Source organism: Artibeus jamaicensis, unplaced genomic scaffold, assembly GCF_021234435.1.
Source record: "Artibeus jamaicensis isolate MK-2021 breed Jamaican fruit bat unplaced genomic scaffold, CSHL_Jam_final contig_729, whole genome shotgun sequence".
Lineage (NCBI taxonomy): Eukaryota > Metazoa > Chordata > Mammalia > Chiroptera > Phyllostomidae > Artibeus > Artibeus jamaicensis.
Genome location: NW_026521939.1, coordinates 5,937,463 through 5,964,485, shown reverse-complemented (window position 1 = coordinate 5,964,485; position 27,023 = coordinate 5,937,463). Strand labels below are relative to the sequence as shown.

Sequence of the window (27,023 nt, the reverse complement as noted above, 5' to 3'; positions counted from 1 at the left end):
GTAATGTGGCTTTAGGTATATATTTTTTCCCTCCTTTTTTTTTTTTAACATTTTCATGGTTTTTTAAATGTGTTTCACTTTTCTAATGAAAAGCAACAGGTGCTATTATGTTTTTAGGCCAATGTTGGCACCATGTTCTGAATTGCTCTCTGCCTCAGGAGTCACTTCAGTGTAACTTTCTTTAGAGGTGGTGGCTCTTGGCCACTTTTACTTGGTTTCCCAACCTCAGCTGCTGGGGCCTGGCTTCACCTCGCACCCTGCTGGGAAGTGGCAGGATTTCCCCTCCGAAACGGCAGAAAATCCCACGCCCCTGGAGCAAGTGCAGTGTGGAGGGAAGGACTGGTGGTTTGGCTGCGTTCTCCTGAGGGTGCCCTGACCGCCCCTGTCACCTGCTGCAAGATTGGAGCCCTGCCAGAGCAGGTCTGTACAGATTCTAGGGCACAGCCAAGTTCATCTAAGAACTGGGCTTCCTCTTTTGACCCCTAGAGTGCCATCTGAGAGTCCTATTGTGTGTATTACCTGCAGGCTTAAATGAAACATTTTGCAAAATTCTGTGGACTTTTGGTCTGTGTCAGATGTGTGACCAAAAGCTGGGAAGGGCTGAGAGCAGAGTGTCTGCGTGATGGTGTCTGACAAAGGAGGTGGCCGACTGCGCCTGAGGGCCAGACCCCCTCAAGCTAGGAATGGTTGGCTGTTAAAAAAACAAACAAAAAACCCAAAGAAAAGTAAGTGTGGCCACAAGGCCTAAAATGTTTGCAATCTGTTTTTTTTTTTACAAAAAATTTGGTTGATTGCTGCTCTAAAGAAAGAAAGAAAAACTCTTTGCATCATGTCATGGTAGACAGTAGCCACAACATCCATTGTTATCGGATGTGGGAGACCTGTGCTTGAACCCTCCACAAGCCTTGGTCTGTCCTCAAGGCTGACTGTATTGGACCCAAGTCTCTGAGTTTTCCCCCCTCTCTCCCTTCCTTCCTCCTTCCCGTTCCTCCCCGCTTTCCTCTCTTTTCCATGTACTTCCCTCACCTTTTTCCCTCCTTCTCCTCCTCCCTCCTTTCCCCAATTAAGTAGGTATGATTATGATCTGATTTGTTCTTTACACCTGAGTTACAAAGTGATTATATAGTCTTTAAAGTACTGCACAAATATATCCCAGTATTTATTAGTGTTTTCTAATTGCCCAGAGGCAAATGTTGCTGTGGGCCAGTGGTTTCTCAAATGTAAGTGAGGCAGCCTGGTATTAATTACAAAGCTCACACAGGTTCGTTTTATACTTAGTGGATATGGTGACAGTATAACAGAGCACATGAGCCTGGTTAGTATTTGAGCTGACTTCCTTTCCTGGAAGGGACCCAGACAGGTTCTGGTCTGATTCTGTTCTTTTACCCGAGAGGGTCTGAGAACCAGTCAGGCCAAGTGATGCCAGCCCAAGGTCATGTGACTGCCATTGTTCAGACCCTGGAACACACCATGCTTCTTCCTTCAGCACTGTGCACATGCTGTCCCTCCCGCTCTGTCTCTCTTGTCCCGCCTCTTCACTCAGGTAGCTCTTGTGCTTCCTTCAGCCCTCACCCCAGATTCACCCTCTTCCAGGAAGACTTCCATGACCTTCCTGACTAACCACAAAGCTGAGCTGCCATTTTATACCTTCTAGTGGGATTATTTGATTCATGTCTGTGTTCCCAGCAGACTATTAAGCTCTGTGAGTGTAGGATAAACACCATGTGCTGGCTCTTTTGCCAGCACAAAATGTATGTGCTGTATACCACCTGGCATATAGTAGGTACTCAGTAAACAGTGGCTGAAAGAACAAGTGCTAAGGGTCTGGTTCCAGACCCCATCTCCTGCCTCCTGCCTGCATCTCCTGTTATACCCAGTGCCTTCATGGTCTGGTCAGTTTCCAAGAAAGAACTTGTTCCCAACGGAAAGAACCGCTGGGAGGCCCAGCAGTTGCTTGTGGTGATCTGAGCCCGCAGGGGCCCTTTGCCCTTTCACACAGCTGTGTTCTTTCATCACAGGCCACTGGATGGGAACACCTGCCTCTCCCAGATGCACAGCTGGGCTCCGCTGCAGGTGCTGCATGGTGACACCGATGTCCTCTTTCCGGTCAGCAGAGTGGGCTCCTTCAGCCCTGCAGGTGGGTGTTTCCTGACTGCTCTTTTCCCCCAGTACGAGCTTTGGCTCTAAGAACTGCAGGAGCGTCTGGGTCACCTTTACCAGGGGGAGTGGGAACAAGGAGGCCTGGGGCTCAGAGCCGGAGGGCCCGTTGTTGAGATTCAGAGTGACTGAGGGTTTGGCTTCCTTTCTCGTGGACCTGGGTATGTTGAGGTACTTTCACCTGAGTGATTGCTGGGCAGAATGAGCTGGCGCATCACCAGGGAGCCCTCCAGTCTGTTTCTTTTCTTGCCAGTGATTGTCGAACTTGATCGTGTGCAAGCTGACCACAAATGATGACCATTATTTTTGCCTCTTAGGAGAAGGGAGACCACAGAACCCGTAGCTATAAAGGCCCTGGCACCCTCTGTAGCCAAGTGCTTAGGGGTTAGGGAGTAGCTCGCTTAAAACCCGCCTGTGGAGTGGATAAGCAGTTCTGACCCGTTGCCTGCTTGTTGAGCAACTTGTGGGTGGTTTGCTGTCGCCTTCCCTAGCTGGGGCAGGGCTCGGGAGTGGTGGTGGCGGGGGCACGTGCAGGAGCCCAGCTCGCCCAGAAGAGTGGGTGTGAAGTGCCATAGCGACTTAGTGCTGGCCACTTCCCCACAGTACCATCAAGGCAGCGGGGCCTCAGTTCCCCCGACCCCCACCCGCCGAGTCCCCTTCTTATCTTCCCAGGGCCAGGTTTCAGAAACTGTAACAGGGGCCCACCAGCTGCTCAGGAAGCTGCTGACATTCTGCACTGGATGACAGAAAGTTGTACTTGTCACTCTGCAAGGAACAGAAACCCACTCAAACTAGCTCGTGTGAAGGGGGCGGGGCTGCTGACCGGCACTGGCAGCAGTTGAGACTGGGGGTCAGATCAGTCGCAGCTCTGGGAAGGTTTGGGAACTGGAGCAGGGCACTGCTCTTGAGCAGCATATTCCTGGTTTACACGGAGGTTAATGTACATGCGTGGCTAAGTGACTCATGTCCCCCGGGCTAGTCCCCTCTTCTGGAAAGTGGATGGCAGCGATAATGTGGCCAGCACTTAGCAAGCCCTTGAAGTGAGTCCAGGACTGTGAGGCAGTGGTCCACAGCCTTTTCGGCACCAGGGACCAGTTTCCTGGAAGACAGTTTTCCTATGGATGGGTGTGGGGAGCACAGATGGTTTTGGGGTGACTCAAGCACATTACATTCAAGCCCACCTCGTGCCACGTGGCCTGGTTCCTAATAGGCCTGGACCAGTGCTGGTACTGTGGCCCGGAGGTTGGGGACCCCTGCTGTAAGGTGACCGACGGGATAGACTCAGTCATTCATTCTTGACCATAGCCTAGGAGGAAGGGGGAGTCGTTCTGTTGCCACCGTCCTCTCAGATCTGTGGTGAAGGTTCCCTAAGTTCCTGTGGGAAGGGGTGCAGCTCACTGCTGACGTTGCTCACAGGGCATCCTGTGGGCAGTCGCGGGCCTGGGAGCTGGCCTGGAACGGAGAGGACCCTTGACCTGGCGAGGTCCAGCTGTCCTTCTCATTCTGTGCCCCACATTCTGCACGGGAAACCTCCTCTCTGCTGGTCTGTGTTGTTCCCTTATCAGGTTTACTCCCTCCCCTTTTGGCCTGTACTTGGCTGAGGTGCCAACACCATTGCCTCGGCCCTGTGACCTTCCATCCCAGCACTTCTCTCGGGGGCTCAGTGGAAATCCCCAAGAGAGGCGGGCAGTCTGGCAGGCCTTGCTCACGCCTGCAGGCCGGGCTGCACTGTTTCTCTCCTTTCACTCAGGGGCTGGTCCTGGGTTGCTTTGCCTACTATTCATACAGTGGCAGTGCAGCTGTGGGCAGGATGACTGAGACGTGAGTTGCGGTTTGCAGAGAGCAGGGGGTCCTGTGCAAGTCTAGGACACTGGAGAGTTTCTCGGGTTTGTCCATGGCTTTCAAGTCATGGCCCAGGTTTCCATTTGCCTGGTCCTGCTCCCCAGTGGAGGGGACCTTTCAGCTGGGTTGTGAAGTATTACTGGGATGTTAGGTGCATGCACTAGACAGTCTGTTCTGTTTCTGGTGGCTTTTTCATCTTTTAACTGGGCTTCTCTAACTGTCAGATGCTGGGGGAGGATGGCTGGCTGCTCCAGAATGCTGTTTGCCGTTCAGATTGGCGTTTGGTCCCGTAGAACCCAGCAGTCTTCCTCCCTCTGGGCTTTCTGTGGATCAGTGTCTCGGGGGGAAGTAGTTTCTGGCCGGTTTCTAGGATCCTGGAGGATCCTCAAGAGAAGCCATCCCCTGGCAGATTTCCCCAGTGCCACCTCTGACCGTTGTCCTCGCAGACCCAGAGGCTCCATCCTGTCACTGCTGGTGGGGCCCAAGCTGCAGCTCATCTGGTTACCCTTGCCAGAGTTGCTGGTGGGAGCCAGTCTGCCAACTTTTAATTTTACTACAATAACAAAGCTGTCAGGATTCATGGAAGCTTGTGATCATCACCTGAGGGGCAAATGTCAGTAGGAACACGGCACTGGGAGAAAAGTGATCCTGGGCTGCACGAAGACACTAGGACCAGAGCTGGGGGAATGCGCTGCCTGATTGGAACGCCAGACTGCACCCAGTCCCTCCCGGCCCCGTTTCCACGGCAGGCGTGTGGCCCAGGTGGTGCCAGGCCCGGCCCGCCTGCGGGGGACCCTCCCCTGGGCAGCACTGGGCACGGCCAAGGGGTTTTCTGACTCCTTCCCTTTCCCTCCGTTCCCGACTGGCGTTCCCGGGGACTGACACCCCCGAGTAGAGCGTGTTAACCTGGTCTCTCTCAGTGAGGCCCGGAGGCCGTTACGTGTAGTCAGTGGTGACTTTGCACACAGAAGGTTCCTGCCTTAGGAGACTTTCCCACCGTCTTTGAAAATGTTAGTGCCTCTGCTGTCACCGCCTTTGGGATATTTAGAGAGAGAGGGAGGGAGGGAGGAGGATAAAAAGTGGGGAGAGGGACACAGCAGGGAAGGGTGGATGTTTTGGTAGCTAAGTCTAGGGAGGGAGAGAGCAGCAGAGAAAGGAACCCTGGACACAGAATCTTTATCCTTCCGAATGTTGGAAGAGGTGGTTCTGGGTATCAGGGCTGGGCTTCGGGCTGAATTTCTCAGGTGAGGGAGGGGCTCACTCAGCTAAGGGAGATGCCAGACCAGGGTCACGTGAGTCCCCGAGAAGCAGGTGGAGGATTGGACACGCTGTCATTCCCAGGGTGTGTACATTACTTACAACAGAGCAGAGCATCTTTATCTACCTATGTTTCTCTGTGGCTGGAAGGGAAGGAGCACCCGAAGTTCTTTTCACCCGAGAATGACCAGTGGGGCGAACAAAGCCCTGGTGACTACTCACTGCGCATGGGAAACCTGCGCTGCCCGGCCCTCACTATGGGGCCTGCTTTTACTGTTGGGCTGAGCAAGTGCAGAGGCTATTTCCGGTGGGTGCAGTTCATTAGAAACCTCAGGCCCCCAACACCGCCCCTCCCATCAGGTCGTATGGTCTTCAGCTTTTCGTCCTGACATCGAGTCTCAGGGGTTGCTTGTTGAGGGTGAGGAGGGTCTGTGGTAGCATTGTTTTGACCTGAGATGGTTGAGTTGAGAGCTTTGCTCCCAGGGACTAAGTTTACCGTTTGGAATGTCAGGAAACGAGGGACCACAGGGCCTGCATTGCATGGTTTCTACCCCCATTACGTAGGTCATGTGCTACTTAGGACTCCTGGGTTTCTTTGCTCAGTGAGTGGGTGATGCCATTCTGCATCAGCACTGTTCCAGGCTCTGGGCATCCAAGGTGAGTCCCTCCTGGAGTTTTGCAGCGAGAAGGAGACAGGGAACATCATTTGAATCACCCGATGTAAAGGAGAGAGGAGTGAATGGGTGAAGTGTGTACCTTGAATGTTTTCACCACCTGGTTCTAACAGCCCCTCTCTTGCCTGGGCTGTAGCAGAGGAGCTTCCCAACAGCCTTCTCCACTTCTGTTCCTGGCCCCGGCCCCGTCCATTCTTCTTTCAGCAGCCAGAGTGCTTTTATAGAACACGAATCAAATTGCCTTTCCCCCCTGTTCCAAAATCCAGGTAGGATAAAATAATTCTAGCATAAAATCCAGAATCCTCACTGTGGCTGCCCAGGCCTCAGCTTGCTCCAGCAGCTTCATCTCCTCCCATTTCCCTTTCACTCAGTGTCCCAGCCACACTGCTCCGCTTCCACTTCCTTACGCTGCTCCTGGTGTCATTTCAGTCCTCAAGCTCCTCCTGCCTTGCTTACCCTGCCTAAGCACGTCCTTCTAGTCGCATCCCATGTTGCTGCCTTAGAACAGGCTTCTGTGCCCCACTGCCCAGGCAGGCCAGGCCTCATGTTTTATGCTGTTGTGAATCTGGCATATCCACGTTGCTCTCTATTTTTGTGATTATGTCTGTGATGGTGTATTTGGGTAATTACTTGATAATACCTGTGCCCGACTCCCCACTAGTTTTTGAGGTCCACGAGAATAGGGAAGATGTTTGTCTTGATTCAAGTGTGACCCTGTCCAGAGCCAGGCCCACAGCTGGGGTCCAGAAAGCCTTTGCTGAGCTGTGAGTGGATGGATGGATGCAGTAGGAGGGGTGTGGGCATCTGGCAGCTGGAAAATGATATCTGGTTAGGGATACAGTGTGGACAGAGGAATGGCACAGGAGTGCCAGGAACCTGTAGAGGGAAAAGCAGCTATTTCAGACCAACTGAATGAGAGAGACTAAAGTGGGCAAGACTCAGCTCTGCCACTGGGCAGACGTTCACATCCTCATACTTCAGCTGTGTGATACTGGACAAGTAACTCAAATCCTTGAGGTCTGGTTCCTCATTTATAAAATTAAGATAATCATAGTCCCGGCGTGAGAAGGGACGTCGAGGATGAGCGAGATGGCCTGGGTCTCTGACCGCTCTGTGGCTCCAGTGCCTCAGGCCCACTACATCTGCAGCTGATTGTGGTTGTGTGTTATGAAGGGAAATTCGCTTGGACCAAGCCAGTGCTGTGTCTGGGGTGCTGGTGGGTGACGTTGGCCTTTACTCCAGCTGGGGGATTCCACGTGTGTCTTGGAGTCCTCTCATCTCTGCTTCATGGAGTGTAGTCCGAAAGCTGTGTGTGAGTCGGATTAGAGAGGGTGAGGCAGACCTGAGTGGCCTGCTGCAGGAGACCCCTAGGACAGGGCTGTCAGACTCATTTTCGCCAGGGGCCACATCAGCCTTGTGGTTGCCTCCAAAAGTCTGAATGTAGAGCTCCTTGCACCTAGTTGAGGAGTAGTTACACTTATACAGTCCTAAAATTATATCCAGCCCTTTGAAGGCAACCGCAAGGCTGATGTGGCACTTCCCCCGGTGAAAATGAGTTTGACGCCCCTGCCCTAGGAGGAAGCGGGCCTTTGAACTAGGGTGAGAACGGCTTGTAGGCAAGGAGTGGGAGGCAGTGAGGTGGAACTGGCAGGTCCTGGGCAGCACGTGGCGCTGCAGTGGGATGCTGCGATGGGAGGACGGTGAGTGCCCCTTTTTTCTGAGGTTATAGCCCAGTGGGAAGTGGAGACAGAAGAGGTGTGGTTTTGAAGGTCACGATCAGTTGGTAGGCCCTGTAGGACATCCCAGTAGAGATTTCTGGTGGGCAGTTAGAAACGTGGGACTAGGACTCAAGGCTCAGCTTCTAGCCAGGGGTGAGGGCTTGAGAGTTGTCACCTTCACAGAGGCAAAGTCTACAACGAAGGCCTTGCTGGGTTTGCCAGGGGGAAAGAGGCCACAGAGCTGTGATTCAGGGACACCTTTGCTTAGGAATCGGAGGAAGAGGTGGTGGGGCAGGAGGACCGAAGGTCACTGTTATGACACCTGTGAAAGTGCTCCAAGGGTGAGTGCTTGCTCGACCTTGTCCTGAGCCACAGGAAGGTGGGAGGGGCACTCAGGGGAGCGTTCCTTGGGGTCCTTTGAGTGCAGTTCAGTTGACTGGGAAGATGACAGCCTGCCATTACAGAATGTGCTGATGCTAACACTGACTCATTGAGTATTCCCACTGAGTTCTACACATGTTGCAATTTTATCCTGTGGTGGGCATTACTTAAGTGTTGCATGGTAGGCAGGAGTGTCATCCCATTTCACAGATGAAGAAACCCAGGCACCAAGAGTGTAAGTAGCTTGCCGATTAAGGTTGGGAGCAGGGCTTGAACCCAGGCAGAGCCCTCATTCCTAAATAAGCCATAACACCAGGGAGCAAGGAAGGGGAGGTGGCCAAGCAGACACACTCTCTGTCCTCTTCAGACTTCTTGAGAGAGGTAGGAGCAAGTGGAATAGCTTGAGGGTGACAGTGGGATGAAGGAAAAGGTGAAAAACCATTTTCCTTTAGAGTTCTCTTAGTTCAGTCCCTGAAGAGCTGGGCGGTCCTGAGCAGGACGGAACCGGAGGGATGGCGCAGAGGAGGCCGGGAGGGGAGGCTCGGGGAAACCGGATGCGCGCCCTTCCGCGTCTGTGCCGTCCCCACCCAGGCCTGGCGCTGTGGTGGGCATTGACATGCCAGAAGTTTCACCAAACGTTGTGAGCAAACGTGAGTGAAACTGACTTTAATGTCACCATCTAGCCTACCGGATGTAATATTTGTACCTTTTCCTGGAAAGAAACTTGAATAGCAGCTAGTACATTTATGAAAATCTTTAGTGTCACTTGCCTACTGTTTCCGGAGACTATCGGTAGCCTCACTTCTTCCAGGTGCCATTCCCACATGGCACTGAATGCAGGCAAGTGGCCTTCTAGAAATAGGCAGTCACTTTGTTTTGGCCTGAGCAGACACAGTCAGCGATTAGTCTGTGCTGCCCTCTCGTGTCCATCTTGAGCCACTACAGGCAGGAGCTGTTTTGTGCAACAGTTGGTTTTTCTCTGATTCTGAGGTTGGCTGTGATTGTGGACTTCATGGGTAATTCCAGGTGGCTAAGTAAAAAAGGTTAGGACCTTTTATCAGTGACTGATGAAAATCTGAGATTATGGCCAAAAAAATGAAACTGGTAACAGATAAAAATCCAATTACTGATGAGGAAAGAATTTCTAAGCCAACTGGTTTAGCAGTCTGCATTGTATCCTTGTCTCATGGAGAAAATGAAATGAAAGCAGAAGCCTGACTCTCTCTCTGTTCACAGATGCCCCCCTCGGAAGCCTGGAGAACGGGACGGGCCCCGAGGACCAAGTGCTCCCAGAGCCTGGACCTCGGTACAGGTGAGTACTCAGAAACCACCTTGCTTTTTGGATTGAATTTTATTCAGCATTTTGTTCTTTTTTAAAGATAGGAGGGCATCTGCTAGGATCGAAGGGCAGGGCCTCATTTGTGCCCAGGTTTAGTCTTCACATCACAGAGCATGAGGTTGTCAAGGGTTAAAGAGCATGAGAGACGAGAAGAAACAGGATTTGTTCAAATTCATTTGCATACCACCTTTACTTTGTATACTTTCGGAGACATATATGGGTGCCTCCTCTGTCACTGTTTGTCAGTTTTAATATTTGAGGATAATATCGAGTAATTAATATTATATAGTATTTAAGCTGCTTAAATATCATATACTTATGAAGCGCTTAGTCTGGCATATAGTAGTAAGTACCACACAGGCTTTCCCTTTTTAAATTCAAGCATCTCGGAGATTGTTGAGTTGCCCAAAGTCATTGGGCAACTCAAAGTCATTGTTCAGTGGCAGTGCGAAGTCTCTCTTACGTACGGTGCTTGCTGCTATTGTTGTGTTTTTCTCCTTTCTCTTTACGGTTTACTCTGGTGTTTCAGAGAGGTGTCACATCTGCACTCGCACCCTGAGCTCCAGGCCAGGAGCCGCCTTTGCCTGTGCCAGGCGGGTGCTGTGGTCTCGCCCCTGTGGAGGGGCTCTGCTCTCTGAGAATGTCGGCTGGGGGCTTGTACCAATTAGTGTGATGTCAGGGAGGATCAGTGCCCCCAGACCCATCCAGGACTCTGACTCCTTTTTGCTATTTATGTTAGAAAAATGAAAAATGCAGCATTGAATGGAAAAAAATCACTTTATAACTCCCAATTCTATTTCATGGTTGATATTTTGGCCCCTTTTTGCATAGTAGCAGGTGTGTGTGTGTGTGTTTTAACCATGCTGCAACCCTGCTGTTTTTGTGGAAGATGTGTCATTTTTCCATGCTGCAAATTCTTTTGTAAATACACTGTCAGTTCTCATTATTTGTGGTCGCAGTGTTCTACAAACTGCTCTGAGGGTGAACCACCACTCCAGGGGGAAGTGCAGGGCTAGGCTCCTGCAAGCCTCGGGCCTCTCGTTGCAACATTTTTGTCAGTTCGTCAATACATAACCTTGTTTACGACAGCTCATTTGACGTATGTTGTTGATTTATTGATGCTGAACTCATGACCAACAGCAGTGTAACGCATGCTTAAACAAAAGTTTACCTAACGTGTATTTTCCCCACAATGGATATCCCAGCCTTTTTGTGCTTGGGAGTACCGGACAGCACTCTAGCACCGTGCGGGCCACTTTAAACAGCAAAATCACCAAGCAATGTGAAAAATGTGGCACTAAATAACCCGTCCAACAGACACATTTGCAGTATGATAGTTAAAGAAGACAGAGCTCCCTTTGTTGGTGTCACCGGGAACATGCACATCTGGGCGAGCGCGAAAGCACCGGGAATATTAATTTGGGGATTACAAGTAAATTTTAGTGAGCAGGTAAATTTGTCAATAGGAATTGCAGATAATGAGGATTCCAAAGGGCCGCCTTCTGTGCCTTCTACTAGACGTACCTGAGTAGACTTAGCACCAGTTAGGTTTTGAATGGTGGGTTGTGCGTTTTAAGTGGCCAAGTATAACTTCTTCTGCCTGCCTTTTCCCAGTGTGGAAGCCAGTTCCCCAGGCCAAGGAAGTCCTCTGAGCAGCCTGTTACCTTCTGCCTCCGTGCCAGAGTCGATGACGATTAGTAAGTACTTTCTGAGTTGCCTCCAGCAATACAGGGATGACTTCTGGGCGTGTACGTCATGGCAGTGCCTTTGTCTTCGCTCCCACCTGACTGTGGACTTTGCAAAATGTGTGTATCCCTGGTCTTGGACTTGGAGTGTGATGCGCGATTTACATGTGATGCTTGGGCTTGTGTACGCTGTCAAGAACACGCTTCCGGAGTTGAGCAACACTGAGTTAGAGTGACGTCTTCTGTTGTTCATGGTTTTGGGGTTTGCCTCATAGAAGGCTGTCAGCTACAGAGGAACTGTTTTAGTTGGTTGTCCTTCGTAGCTCTGGAGGAAAATCATTCAAAGATGAATGAAAGTTGCCAGTTATCAGGTTCAAGCCGTTTCTAACCTCACCACCCAGAAGTAGTATTAGAGAAATAGAATTAAGGTCAGGTTTGAGTGGCTTTACATGGTAGAGAATGAGCCAGCCGTTTCTTAGCGAGATAGAGATATCCATCCAGAGGAGGGCAGGCTGGGCTGGCCTGCGGCTCGTGGTCATCGGGGTCTAGGGTCCTGGCTCACTGTAGAGCCCACATGGCTGGTTCGGCTGCAGCCGTCCTGTTCTCACCCCAGGTAGCCGGACAGAAGTGGGGCGAGGGGGGCATCCTCCATTTCCCCGGACAGGATTCGAGGGTCTGGGTGTACACAGGGAAGAAAGTTGTCGCCACCGATTGAAATTCAGCATCTTCCTAATTGTGAAGAGCAGTAAACCATAGAAAATGGTTAGAAGATGGCGGACCGTGTCACCGATAGAAATCACAGGCACCCGCAACAGCGGTGACGTGAAGAAAACCCCCGAATGTCACTTCTGCTTGAAAATTGGTAGTTTTTAAATGTGATAATAAAGAGTCCTATATATTATTATACAGTTTTGTTTTTTACATTTTGATAATTCCCATTGCAATATAATCAGTTTGCTTTGTAATCTTGTGTCTTATTTTTTGTATTGTAATTTGAAACATTTTTCCTGAGATGAGTCCCATGTGCTTTAGCAGACTGCAGAGCCGTCCGTGGTACGAAAAAGGCGACACCCTCCCTCCCAGCTGTCAGGACCCTTCCTAGAAGGTGCTCGTGCTCGCCCTGTCCCAGCTGGATGGCCAGGCACAGCCATCTTGTGGCCCCGGAGGCACGGCGCCCCCACCTCCAAATGAGAGTTTCCAGTGTCAAGGAAGGAAGAGTGGTGTCTGGGAGAAAACCAGTGCTCTCTGACTGAAGGGCGAAGGAGGGAATGAGTAGGCACTGTGAGGCTGGTGTGGTGGGAACGACCAGCCTCCCTCTGTTTGGTGGAAGTGTGTCGTTTTCCAGGGTGGTCCTTGGGCTGGAGTTCAGCCGGGCAGATGTTTTCGGACCACCTAGGGTGGGGCACCCAGGCCAGGAGAACCTTGAGGTTGCTGGTCTTCAAATTTCAGTTACTTTTTTTTTTCTCTATCCATGGTACTACTTAACTTACCCTGTAATTTTTTTGAACACATGCTTAAAAAACTTGGAAGTCTTTATTTAACAAGGAGAGTTTATGTGATTACTGTGACTGGAGAGCCACAGTGAGTTGACTTAAGTCGTGGGTAACTGTAGAAAGAAGGACACTGAGGAGGAAACAGTGTTACAAAGTGGCCTCCATGTCGTTGCCTGTCCGCGGTTGTGACTGAGACCACTGTTAAGAAGAGAGGCCGGTGAGCGAGAAGCGTTAGGAAGGTGTGGAGGCCGGCCTCGTGCCACCTCGGGTAGCTTTCCCGAAGTCATGAGGAGGATTGGAGAGGGGAAGGGAGGCATCTTCCCTGATCACTGTCATTTAACGCCTGTCTCTCCAGTGCCTGGGGCGCCCTCTCTTTATGTGGGTGCACCTCAGCGTGGAGGGATGAGACTTGACTCTGTCTCTAGGTGCAGCCACTCTGAAGAACACTGGTTTTTGCCTTATTTCCATTTTCTTTTTGAAAAGGACAGTGACCCTGAGACTGGGGACATGAATACCAGGCTCTGTGGGCATCTGAGATGTTCTAGGTGTGTGTGCAGGGTCCAGGCGTCTTCATGCAGCCCAGCGGGTACCCAGCGTTATGCTGCCCAGTAGCTTTCCTGCTCCCTGAGCTGAGGTCCCGCCCTCTCAGGTCGGTGGTTTGCTTTGTCAGCTGCTCTCTGGGGTTTACAGAGATCTCGGCCTGTGGGTCTTGCTCTGCCCTTTTCTGTCTTTGAGCAAGTGGCCGGCCCTGCTTGTGTGTTTTCACTAGGGAGGCTGCTCTGCACACACTTGAGTTGTGCTGATGGCAGGGATGTAAATGGGTTTTCTTATTTTTACTCAAACAGTTTTCTAAAAATGTAAATCCCATTTTATTTTGTGTCTTTGGCAAGTAGAGACATATCTAGGGTTTACAATCAAATCTCTGAGGACATATGTCACCGTGTCCATATTTTGACACTCGATATTTTGTATAATGTGGTTTGTGGATGCGATTTTGTGCATGGGGGAGACTTTGCTTTCTGCGGGGACTGTAGGTTTCAGGGAGCCCAAACAGGATAGCATGGTTGTCCCGCCTGTGGGTGTTCGGGATGAGGAATCGGGGTCCTTAGGAGCTCAGAGTGGAGGGGCGTTTTAACGTGCATGCTCCCTTCCTGCCCCCGCCTCCTGTGTCTCTCTGGCTAAGTAGGGTGTGTGAGTTTGCTCCGGCTTCCATAACAAAGCACCACAGATGAGGAGGCTTAAAAAACAGAAATTTATTTCTCATAGTTCTGGGGACTGGAACTCTAAGACCGCGGTGCTGGCAGGGTTGGGGTCTGGTGAGAGCCCTGTCCCTGGCCTTCCTCTGCACACGCGTCCCTGGTGTCTCTTCCTCTCGGAAATCCTGGGGATTGGGGCCCTACCCTGTGACCTCATTTAACCTTAATTACCTCTAAAGCCCTACCTCTAGATACAGTCACATTGAAGGTTAGGACTTCAACATATGAATTTGGGAGGGATATGATTGAGCCATAACACAGGGAGTCCCAGGAGCAGGGTCCAAGAGCGACCCAAATATGGATGGAGAATTACGTCCCAGCATGTGACACGCAGGGCTCCATTCCAGGGAAGGTCCACTCTCACAGATGCTGAAGAGCCTGGCAAGGGAACCCCAACTCCACGCTACCCAAAGCAGTAAACGTTTCCCTCACGCCCCGCCCAGTGGCTTCCCTGCCTCATTTAGTGATCCGTGTAGGGGCCGCCTGGGCACTGTCCTGCAGCTTGGGCGGGTGTGCTCAGTCCTCGGTGCTCGGGGTAGCTGACAAGTCCTTTGCCAAGCAGCCTTCGCCCTGGGATGGCCCAGAAATGGTGAAGGGTTTTGTCCTGGGCTTCTAGGGCATGTGTCCTCATCGTCGTTTAGCACCCAGGAGAAGGCCGTGTGGCCAGTCCCACACGAGTGCTCCCTTCCCACGAGGCCCGCTGGCACTTCAGAAAGCAAGGAGGCCAACATGAAAACTTAATTATCTAGTGAAGCAGCAAAGACAGTTCGAGCACACCAAAACACCCGTAATCCTGCCTCAGAGGTACTTTCCACTTCTGCAGCTCCGGCTTGTGGGTGGCAGAGCCGTACCTGGTCCGACTTGCAGCGTGCCGGGTGCTTGAGGGAACAGTGGTCTCTCAGAGCCAGGAGGGCACACTCTGGAACCAGGCTGCCTGCCCGGGTTCAAGTTCCAGCTGGGTAGCCTTAAACCTCTCAGTGCCTGGTTTCCTGGCCTTAACAGAAGTTGGGATGCACACCCATCTCGGGTGGTCATTGTGAAGATTAACTGTGCTGTTCTTAGAAGAGCGTTTGGATTAGAGCCAAGAGTTAATACCTATTAGCTGTTATCAATGTGCTTATTTGTATTCTGCTTTCTTAACATTATTTCATCGTCGTCCTTTTGTTCTTCATCTCCTGGTCATCCGGTTGAATGACTGCATAATATTCTATCACTTGATTTATTACAGTTCACTGGATTAATTTTGGGGGGGGCGATCACCAGGTTTTCTTTATTTTTTGCAGTGAGTTTCTTTATTCATTGTAAAGAAAGGAGAGGGCTCGTAGTAAGTGCATTTGGAGAATATTGCCCATTATTGTTTTCTGCCTCTTTGTTTCTTTGGGGTAAGTTCCTGGTTTGGGGCCAGCGGACCAAAGGGTGGGCCTGCTGTTACGGGCTTTGTGAAGCAGCCACTTCGTGTGCTGAGTCAGCATGTGGCCAGCAGTGTGACAGCTGCTGGTCTCTTCACACTGCACAGCATTAGGTGCCAACCCTGTAGTGCATTTTTGCCACTTTGAAAACTGGAAAATGCCTCTTTGTGGCTGTGTGACTGCATTGCTTCAGGGACTGCTTCTGTCCGTGCTCTTGTTGGACATTTGTTTCCCTGGTGTGGATTGTTTGGGTTACATCCTTTATGTTGGGGCCTTTTGTTGTCCTGCTGGGCGTGCCCGATTTGGAGCGAAGTGACAATGGGCGGGAAGGGACTAGGACTGGAGCTCTTTGCTGCTGCCCACGGGGCTGTGTGGCCTGGGGAGGAGGGGGGAGGAGGGGGGAGGACGGGCTAACAGTAACATTGTGCAGAAGCCTAGTGAAGTGATGATATGTCTTGGCAGAGTTTATGCGTGCCAAAGGTTGTGCCTAAGTGTTTACATTTACATTTTCTTATTAAGCCCAGCAACCTTTGAGGTGCAGACAACATTATTCTTTTTGCATAAGGAAACAGAGGCTTAGTGAGGTTAAGTAACTCATCTAAGACCTCACAGCTAGGATATTATCATTAGGCTAATAATTATTGAGCACCTACTATGTGCCAGGTGCATTCCTAGGTAGATTGAGTGGTGAGGTATGTAAGGAACCCAGATTTTCTGACTCCAAAGCCTTCTAGATTGCCCAGGGGGACACGCTTCTCTGTCACCCAGCCAGGTGTGCATCCATGCACCATGGTGGGCGGGTACCCGGTCTGAGAGCTCTGCACTTCCTGTTACTGTTGTATTTTTCTTTAAGTGAAGGAAGTTCCCTGAGTGAGGATAGTAGGTTTTTAGGATGAAAATAGCAAACTTGTTTATTTTCAGGGGTGATTTTTGCCCTGAGTGCTATAGTCTGAATGTTTGTGTCCCTTCCCAAAGTTTATATTTTGGAATACCCAATGAAATAGAATTAGGAGGTGGGGCCTTTGAGTTGTGACTAGGTCATGAAGGTGAAGCTCTTGTGAATAAGATCAGTGCCCCTATAAAAGTGGCCCCAGGGATGTCCTTTGCCCTTTTCACCATGTGAAAGGGCTCACAGTGAAGAGTCTGTGACCCAGAAGAGACCTCTCACCTGACCACACTGGCACCCTGATCTTGGATTTCAGCATCCAGAACTGTGAGCAGTGCATCTCTATTGTTCATAAGCCACCCGGGCTGTAGTGCTTTGTCACAGCAGCCTGAGCACACTGAGCGTGAGGGAGGCGGGGAGCACTGCACCTGGACTTCATATCCATGCCCACCAGCCTTTGCAAGTTGCCACTTCTCTACCTGCCATCTCACCCCCTTCCACTAACCCCAGAAATGCCCCAGGTGACAACCAAGCTGTCCCAGATTACCCTGCCACCTGGTAGATGGTCCAGGAACTAGCCCTAGTATTTTCTTTTCCCCATCACCACCTTTCCCCTCCTTAGAATGCATAATGTTTGTAACTCTTGGTGTGTTTTTCATTATAGATGGTTTAGAGAATTTTACCTTAGGCCATCATTTTATATCTATATAAAATAGTAAATGGTGATTAAAATTATTCAAATCCTTTTAACTGTCTTTTTCTTTTTTTCTGTTTTATCTCAAAAATCTTTGTCTCTTTTTTTATGAGACCAAAATATCTTAATTTTATTGGGCAAATAGAAAGAAGTTTACCTAATATCAAAGCCAAAGAAAGTTGTATACTTTTGAAGTAAATTAGGTACAAGAAATCCATTTTGTTAGCCTCTAAGCGGCTTTAAAAACACATTGTAAGCTGCCTAAGTGCCCATCATGAATGAGTGGATCACAAAACTATGGTACATTTACACAATGGAATACTCTGCAGAGAGAAAGAAGGAGCTGCTCTGCAATAGCATGGATGAATCTGGAGAGCATTATGCTAAGTGAAATAATCCAGGCAGTGAAAGACAAATACCATATGATCTCACCTATAAGTGGAACCTAATCAACAAAACAAATAAGCAAGCAAAATCTAACTGGTGACATTAGAATAAAGAACAAAATGACAGTAACCAGAGGGGAAGTGGGAGGGGATAACAAGAGGAAAAGAGGGAAGGGTCATCAAGGAACATGTGGGGTGGGTGGATGGGGGATGAATTGAGGCAATTGTACTTCTACAACAATTAAAAAAAAAACCACATTGTAATCCTTCTGAAACAGTGTTGCAGCCTGTCAAGGCCTGGCAGGTCCACTCTAGATTTGGGGAGAGGGAAGAAAATACATGGAGCCACGGGGGATGCTTGACATGCCTCTATTCACAGGTGGTGAGCCACGCACGCTGCAAGCTGTGTGTCTGTCTGCAAGTCCCTGCATGGCACATGTCACGGCCCTTGCTCCCCAGCCTGGCACCCAGCGGGAAGTCCCCACTGCCTGACGAACTAGAGGCAAACAAAGCTGGCTTCAAGCCAGAAAATTACATAACATAATTCTGCGTTTGCGAGCCCTCTTCGTGTTATGGGAACATTTATCGGACCCAGTTCTCAAGGCTATGAGAACACTGGTTATCAGGACCCTTTGTGGCTGTGGGAACACTGCTTCCCTTAGTTACCCAGACACCTGGGTGAGGAAGCCAGACTGCCTCCACTTACCCTGCAGAAACGATTTTCGAATAATAGCTCTTTCTCTTGTTATCACTTCCTGTTCATACTGACTTACGCCAGAAACCAAATTTTATGATGGATAAAATTTAATTTTCCATTTTCCAGTCCTGTTTAACTATTGGCATTCTTTTAAACTTAATCTGTGGCAACAATGTTTTAACAGAGTTTTGGGTTAAATGGTACTGTGGGTCCCAGTCTGGGGTCCAAAAGGGTGCCAGTGGGGCTTGGGGGCAAGAGAGAAGCGATGTGAAGTCTTGCGATGGAGGCTGACCCCAGCCCGGAGCAAGGAGTCTTTTTGAGTATCGAAATGTCTCCACTTTGGGCTGGGAGTACGTTAGTCTGCGTGATCAGCAGGTGGCAGTGAGCCAGGGTAAGTAACACTGAAGACTGACAGACAGACGTGCTTCATGTGGGGGTGCTGTAAGGCGGGCTCTAGGTGGCCAGTAATAATTATGGTACTGATCAGCGCTCATCAAACGGCAAGGCAACAGGCGTTTGCCAGATGCTTCTCTGAAGTCATCCTGGCTTTACACTGACCAAGGTGCAGGCATCACTGGCCCCTTGTACGGATGGGGAAGCCCCTGAGGCAGAAGCTGAATCCTTACCTTGCTCCAGAAGTTTGTCCAGCCAGACTTCTGTGGCTGTGCTCCCCACAGCCAGCTGTCCCCTCTCTTCCCTCCTCCTGATGTCGATGCGGTTGGGGAGGGGCGGTTTTGCCTTCTGTGGGCTGACCTGGTAGCCTGACTACAGCTAGCAGCTCTGCCACTGCCTTCGAAATGTCGTTGTGGAGGACGAGCCAGCAGGCAGACGGGCTCTAACGCCCAGTACCAGTGCCACAGGGGCCACGGTCCTTTCTGGAGCTGTGAACATGGCACGTCCTGTTCTGTCGTTGTGTGTTAGTCTCTTGGGGCCTTGTGTCTGGGAAGGGTGGGTGCCATCCACACAGGCTGTGACGTGGACGTCCCAGGCTGTACGCTGTTGGCTTGGTCTCTGCAGCTGACTAACAATGTCGCTGTTCGGTCTAGCCAGAAAGTCTTGTAGGCCGAGAAAGCACCTGCAGAAGGGCTGCAGCAAGTGGGATTGGTGGGGTGCAAGCACGGAGGGTGTTTTTGACTGCTTACACACACCAGACGGGGGTGCCACATGTGGGGTGTCCCTCCGAGGTCTGAAGGGTGCTTTGAGGGCGTGGGTGTTGCCTTGTGCTCTTTGATAGCCATAGACACGGTCCTTCTTGTCCCGAGACTCAGAAGGGACATCAGCCTTCACTCTCCATAGCTCTGATTTGGATGCCAAGGCTTGTCTCCAAGCTCTAGGGGATTGTCCATGGTCACATGGTGTAAGTGGTAGGGAGAGAAATGACATTTAGAATTCTCAGGGGAGTGCTCTTCTGTTTTTTTTTTTAACTTGATTGAGGAATGATTTACATTACAAGAAGCTGTACATATTTAGTGTATATAACCTGGTGGTTTGGAGATAAGCATATACCTGTGAAATCATCACCACAGTCTATCCCATAAATATATCTCTCACCTCCAAAAGTTTTATCCCACTCTATTGATTGATTGATTGATTGATTTATAAGGACACCAGCATAGCATCTACCCTCTTAGCAAATTTTTGGGGAGTGCTTTTCTTATTGAAGAAAAAGGTATATTTTGTTTCTTTTTATTTTATTTTTCCCATTTTTTTCTTTCACTATTGCCAAATCTTTTTTCCACTCAAAACCCGTTTATGCTCAGAGTTTACTGTGTGACAGACACTGTGCTAATTTTGGCCAGCATGTTGGTGAACATCAGTCAAAGTCCTGCCCCGAGGAGTTGCTAGGTCAGTGGGGATGACAGACAGTAGTGATGTCAACAGTCACATGAACTTGTCCTTGAAAATTTATACAGTTGCTACAAAGACAAAGTGTGGGTGGGTTGGGGGTGGGGGGACTGCTGTTTTAAGGTGAACTACCTGGGTTTCTTTTGGTGACGGTGGAGTTGAGGCCTGTGGAATGAGGGGACTGGGCCAGTTTTGGCAGGAGAAACTCCCAGAAACTTGGTTCTTCTTGCCGACACAGTAAAGAATTACAGATCAGCAAGCCTACTGGTGTGCAAGCAAAGTTTATTAGTGGCAAATTCTAATGAGAGAGCAAAAGCAAGGGTGGCCAGAGGCCCCCAGCCAGAGGCTGGTTGGCCAGGGGCCCCCCATGTGGCAAAGGGCTGAGAGCCAAGAGAGTGAGTCCTTTGTTCTGAGGACTTTTATAGTTGGCAGGATGAGGGTGAGGGAGTTACATATTGATTGACAGGTAAAGGTGGTGCCAGCTTTTCTGGGGGAATGTGACTACCCAAACACAGTTATGTGTGGGGGTCTGTTAGCCTGAATCCTTATCTTGCTCCAGACTCTATTTGTCCATTTTGTGATGGGAGGCAGGCAGTTATCCAAACTTGTTATGTTTTTTTTTTTTTCTCTTTGGACACTGTAGACCCCGCCCCTTTTCCCTTTCATGCCTTGGGATGAATATGCAGTCTCAAGATTTTCCTTTTCCCAGCTAGTGGAGGGGATACACGGACTTTTAAAGGCTCCCCGTATCTTGCACTATCTTGTTTTTCAGAATGCCTGGCAGCCTTATCGAACCAGGCTCAGAACTACTGGGTCAACAGGTGGGACATGCCTACCTTTCCTTCTAGCCTCCAATACTAAGTACTTTGTATTAAGTTTTTGGTAATGGTGAGGGCCCTGCCTTTATTTGCCCTCTGGTCGTTCGTTTGACCATAGCAGAAATGCAGCTGGGCAGAGGTGAGAGGGGACAGCCTACTGGAAGGGTGCTGAAGAGAATGGTGATTTTGGACTTTATCCTGAGTGCAGTGGGTAGCAGGCAGAGGGTAGCAGTGCAGTGGGTAGTCTTAAGCAGGAATGATGTGATTTTTCCCATTTCTTCTTGCGAAGGGCAAGCTGTTCAATAGTGTGGTCTTCAGTTCTCCTCCCTTTCTGCTGGCCCTTCCTTGCATGAGTGGTTCTTGAAGGCTTCCCTTGTGACTCTCAGGGTGGGGACTCCTGACAGTCTCTAGTTGGTGCCCTAAGTACCATGTGTTGACAAGTGCTACAAAGAGAGAGCAGAGGAAGTGGGGTTACCTGGGGGCAATCTGGAGCCTGGAGCCACCTTCCTAGGATGAGGCCCCAGCTCCAGTACTTCCTAGCTTGGTCTCCCTCCCTCCTTCATTTCTTTATTTTCAAACTCTGGTCTCTGTTTCCTTATTTGTAAGATGAAGATACATACACTGGCATCTCAGGGCCGTTCTGAGCGTTGAGTGCACTGACCCATGAAGGCAGGAGACTTGAGTGCTGAACCAGGCGTTATACAGATTGGAGCCTTATCAAGTAGTTGGAAGGTGGTGTGAGCATCATCACTCTTAGTTCTTCAGAGTCAGGTCATTGCGCCGGGGAGGCCGAAGACCAGGCCAAGGATCCCGGACAGAGAGAGATTCAGTGTGAATGTTCAGTGTCACCCTCACTGTCTTTGGGTGTCAGATGGTGGCATCACTCCAGGGAGGCCAGTTTTTTTCTGAAATAATTTTTGGATATACTATTTGGAGATTAGTTTTTCAGCCCATTCAGTAGCCCCAAGGGTTCAAGTTCTAAGCTGTAGTCAGAGCTCAAACCCTGAGAATTCTAGAGTCTGGTCTCTCACATTTCCATCCTGGGTCTTTTCAGATCACCTCTGCCAGTCTTCACGTTTCAGATCCACCTCTAAGTTCATACCTGCTTTTGGGGCAGTTCCGGATTTTCCTTCAAGGAGTGCCTGGAAAAGATTAGTGGTGTGGACATCTCATTTATTTTGCCTACTGTGAACCAGGCTTTGTTTATATGATGACTTAATTTTCACATCATCTCTGCAAAGTGGGAGTGTTGGCCTTGTTTAGAGTTAGAGAAACAGAGGCTGAGAGAGGCTGCAGTGGAGGCCCCACGGCTAGGATGTGGGGGGGGGGCGCATTCACTTCTCTCTCTCTCTCCTTGCTGTTCCTGGAAACCCACAGCTTCTGGGATGTTCTACCCTCAAAGGAAAGTATTTCAGTCTGAAAAATTGTCCCTCTTCAAAGAGGTTTTCCTTTTCTGAGCACCTGTCTGAAAGGGCTTGCCTCCCACACCCTCGTATGGCCCACTCAGGTTTTCTTGTCTGCTGACTTCAGGCCTCTGAGGCCCTTATGACTGTTTTTTTTTTTTCCTGTGTCTCCTCCTGGAATGTAAGCTCCTTGAGGACAGGCACTTTGCCTGCTGTTCACTGCTGTGTCCCTGGTGCTGAAAAATTCTGTCTGACATGGATTTGTTGCTCAGGAAACGTTAATTGAAGGAATGAAGGGATGCATGAGTCAACTAATATTTATTCGGGTTCCAGCAAGTACCAAAAATTTAAAAAGCATTCTGTAGGAATGCATTGAAAATGAGTTCCCTGAGGGCAGGCTCACATCTGTTGTTGTTTCAAATAATTTTTTATCTTTTAGTTGCAGTTGATGTACAATATTATACTATTGGTGTACAACCCAGTGATTAGACATGTGTATAACTTACAAAGTGATCACCCTGATGAATTTAGTGCCCATCTGATACCACAGATAGGTATGGCAATATTACTGCGTATATGCCCTCTGCTGCGCATCACATCCCTGGGATGATTCTGCAACAACTAGTTTGTACTGCCTAATCCCTTCCCTTTTTTCACCCCCCAACCTCCCTCCCCTCTGACAGTCATCAAGGTGTTTTCTGTGTCTGTGAGTCTGCTTCTGCTCTGCTTGTTCTTTATTTTGTTTTTTAGATTCCACATATTGGTGAAATTATATGGTGTTTGTCTTTCTTTGTTAACATTTTACTCAGCAAAATACCCCTAGGTCCGTCTATGTTGTCACAAATGGCAAGATTTCATTCATTTTTTTTATGGCTGAGTCATATTCCATTGCATACATGTACCACTTCTTTTTTATTAATACATTTCATTAATTATGCTATTACATTTGTCCCATTTTCACCCCTTTATCCCCTTCTGCCCTGCACATTCCCTCCCTCCCACATTCCCCCACCTTAGTTCAGGTCCATAGGTTGTACTTGTAAGTTCTTTGGCTTCTCCATTTCCTGTGCTATTCTTAACCTCCCCCTGTCTACTTTCTACCTACCATTTATGCTTATTCCCTGTACCTTTTCTGCCATTCCCTCTTCCCATTCCCCACTGATAATCTTCCGTGTGATCTTCATTTCTGTGATTCTGTTCCTGTTCTAGTTGTTTGCTTAGTTTGTTTTGTTTTTGTTTTATAGGTTCAGTTGTTAATAGTTGAGAGTTTGTTGTCATTTTACTGTTTATATTTTTTATCTTCTTTTTCTTAGATAAGTCCAGGCTTGGTGATGATAAACTCCTTTAACTTGAGATTATCTGGGAAGCACTTTATTTGTGCTTCCATTTTAAAATCCAGCTTTGCTGGATAGAGCAATCTTGGATGTAGGTCCTTGCCTTTCATGACTTTGAATACTTCTTTCCAGCCCCTTCTTGCCTGTAAGGTTTCTTATGAGAAATCAGCTATCGTCTTATGGGCACTCCTTTGTAGGTAACTGTTTCCTTTTCTCTTGCTGCTTTTAAGAGTCTCTCCTTATTTTAAATCTTGGGTAATGTAATTATGATGTGCCTTGGTGTGTGCTTCCTTGGGTCCAACTTCTTTGGGACTCTCTGAGCTTCCTGGACTTCCTGGAAGCCTATTTCCTTTGCTAGATTGGGGAAGTTCTCCTCCATGATTTTTTTCAAATAAGTTTTCAATTTCTTGCTCTTCCTCTTCTCCTTCTGGCACACCTATGATTTGGATGTTGAAACATTTAAGATTGTCCAGAAGGTTCCCAAGCCTCTCCTCATTTTTAAAAATTCTTGTTTTTTCATTCTGTTCTGGTTAAACATTTATTTCTTCCTTCTGGTCCAAACTGTTGGTTTGAGTCCCAGTTTCCTTCTCAACACTGTTGGTTCCCTGTACATTTTCCTTTCACTTTTCATAGCCTTCACCTTTTCTTCTATTTCATAACCGTATGCAACCAATTCTGTGAGCATCCTGTTTACCAGTGTTTTGAACTGTGTATCTGATAGGTTGGCTATCTCTTCATCGCTTAGTTGTATTTTTTCTGGAGCTCTGATCTGTTCTTTCATTTGGGCCTTTTTTTTTGTCTTGTGCACCTGTTATGTAGTAGGGGGCAGAGTCTTAGGTATTTGCCAGGGTGGGGCAACATGTCACCGAGTTGTGGCACTGTCTGTGGGGGAGGGGTCTAAGAGGGAACAATGCTGCTTGTTCAGCTCTGCTGGCTTTCAGTTACTTCCACTGCTACCTACAAGCAAACTGGGCCCTTCTGGTGCTGATTCCCATGTGGGTGGGTTTGTGTAGGTTCTAGGACCCTGTGGGTCTCTTCAATGAACTGTTCTGTGAGACTGGGAGTTTCTCCTGCTGCCTTAACCTCCACAGGTTTTTTCAGTCTGAGATTTTGAGGCTTGATTTCCTCGCGCTGGGACCCTGGGTTTCGAGGTTTGTCACTCTCCTCAGTTGTTCTTCCCTGTTTATCTGCATGCAAATGTGGGACTGCCCAGTCCTCCAGCCACCACCTTGCTCTGTGTTCTCTGGTCCAGCTGCCCATCTCCACCTCTCCTTATGGTCTGGATAAATGTTTCTTCTTTAATTCCTTGGTTGTTAGACTTCCTTACAGTTCAATTTTCTGGCAGTTCTGGTTATTTTTTGTTTTTAAACTTGTTGTTGTCCTTCTTTTGGTTGTGCGAGGAGGCAGGGTGTATCTACTTATGCCATCATCTTGGCTGGAAGTCCATTAAAGCTTTTAAAGCAGAAGAGTAATAGGATCTGAGCTGACACTGCAAGAGCACTGTGGCTGTTTAGTGAATAGTGGATTATAAAGGAGTCATGTCACTTTATCCATTTGTCTATTGATGGACACTTAGGTTGCTTTTATATCTTGGCTATTGTAAATAATGTTGCAGCGAGCATATGGATGTACAGGTCTTTGCGATTTAGTGTTTTGGGCTTTTTCAGATAAATATCAAGAAGTGGAATTGCTGGGTCCTTCATTGTCTCTTGTTATAGCCTTTTAAAGTCTATTTTATCTGGTATGAATATTGCTAAACCAGCTTTTAAAAAATTTGCTTTCTCATGAAATATCTTTTCTGTCCTTTTACTTTCGGAAAGTCTGTGTGTGTCTTTAGATTTAAAGTGAGTCTCTTTTCATTAAGAAAGTCTGAGTTTTATTTAGCATTGTAGCTAAGGCATGAATGAAAGTAAAAAAAGAACATGACAATTTCACATTCAATGATCTATTTTTAATTATATTTTATTGACTATGCTATTACAGTTGTCCTATTTTTTTCCATTTGCACCCCCTCTACCCAGCACCCCTACTTCCTCAGGCACTCCCCCTTCATCGTTCATGTCCATGGGCCATGCATACAAGTCCTTTGGCTACTGTATTTCCTATACTGTACTTTACATCCTCATGGCTATTTTGTAACTGCTTATTTGTATTTCTTAATCCCCTCACCTCCTCACCCAATTTCCCTACATTGCCCTCCCATCTGGCAGCCTACAAAATGTTCTCTGTATCCATGATGCTGTCTCCGTTCTTTTTTGCTTAGTTTGTTTTTTAGATTCAATTGTTGATAGATTTGTATGTTTTGCCATTTTACTGTTCATAGTTTTAATCTTCTTCTTAAATAAGTCCCTTTAACATTTCATATCATAATGGTTTGGTGATGATGAACTCCTTTAGTTTTTTTCTTATTCTGGGGAGCTCTTTATCTGCCCTTTGATTCTAAATGATATCTTCGCTGGGTAGAGCTATCTTACTTATAGGTCCCTGCTTTTCATGACTTTGAATATTTCTTGCCAATCCCTTCTAGCCTACAAAATTTCTTTTGAGAAATCACCTGACAATCTTATGGAACTCCCCTGTAGGTAACTGCTTTTCTCTTGCTGCTTGTAAGAATCTCTGTTTATCTTTAACCTTTGGTATTTTAATTATGATGTGTCTTGGAGTGGGCCTCTTTGCATCCATCTTGTCTGGGACTCTGTGCTTCCTGAACTTGCATGTCTATTAGGGACCAAATTAGGGAAGTTTTCTTTCATTATATTTTCAAAGAGATTTACAATTTCTTGCTCTTTCTCTTCTCCTTTTGGCAACCTTATGATGCAAATGTTAGAACACTTGAAGTTGTCCCAAAGGCTGCTTACACTATCCTCATTTTTTTGTATTCTTTTTTCTTCTTGTTTTTCTGAATGGTTGTTTTTTGCTTCCTTATGTTCCATATTATTAATTTCATTCTCAGCTTCATTCACTTTACTGTTGTTTCCCTGTAAATTGTTCTTTATGTCAATTAGTATACATGTCATTTCTGACTGGATTTTTCTTATGCTGTTGAATTCTTTCGTAAGTTCCTTGAGCATCCTTATAAACAGTGTTTTGAACTTTGCATCTGATAGATTGCTCATCTCTGTTTATTTATTCTTTTTCTGGAGTTTTGATCTGTTCTTTCATTGGGGTCGTGTTTCTTTCTGCTCATTTTGGCAGCCTCCCTGTGTCTGTTTCTATGCATTAGGTAGATCTGCTTTGACTCTTTCTTGGTAGTGTGGCCTAATGTATTAGGTGTCCTGTAGGGTCCAGTGGCATAGCCTCCCCTATCACCCAACTGGGTACTTGAGGTACATCCTTTGTGTGGGCTGAGTACACTTCGCTCTTGTAGTTGAGACTTGGTTGCTATTGGCAGATCAATAGGAGGGATTTCCCCAGGTGAGTCAGCTGCAAGGATTGGCTGATCCTTCATGAAGGATCAGCAGGGTGGTGGGGCTCTGATGTGGTCTGTAGCTGTTCACTGGGTGTGCTGTCTCTGTGGTTTTCTAGGTGGTACAGGCAAAGGTCAGCACCCACCTGTGTTTTGCCAAGGACCACCCTGCCTGGGCTATAAAGCAATCTGAGATAGCTGCTACTTGTGCTGGGCTTGGAGATTCCCAGGCAAAGCCATGCTGTGAATCTATGCTGGCTGCTGCTAGTGCTGGGCCTGGGGCCTAATGAGGCCAGATGTTGCTTGTTTAATGAGTTAAGAAGTTGTGAAGCATGAGCCAAGA

At 48.2% G+C, this 27,023-nt stretch overlaps 1 protein-coding gene across 4 annotated transcripts in view; it reads left to right on the top strand.

The window, feature by feature from the left end:
* SNX29 (sorting nexin 29) overlaps positions 1-27,023 on the top strand; it is a 569,005-nt gene that overhangs the window by 82,967 nt on the left and 459,015 nt on the right. For all 4 annotated transcript variants that reach the window (XM_037151196.2, XM_053672142.1, XM_037151198.2 and 1 more), the window contains 3 exons: positions 2,019-2,137; positions 9,266-9,341; positions 10,983-11,065. In XM_037151196.2, coding sequence (XP_037007091.2) covers positions 2,019-2,137; positions 9,266-9,341; positions 10,983-11,065 — 278 coding nt within the window. The remainder of the gene's footprint in view (positions 1-2,018; positions 2,138-9,265; positions 9,342-10,982; positions 11,066-27,023) is intronic.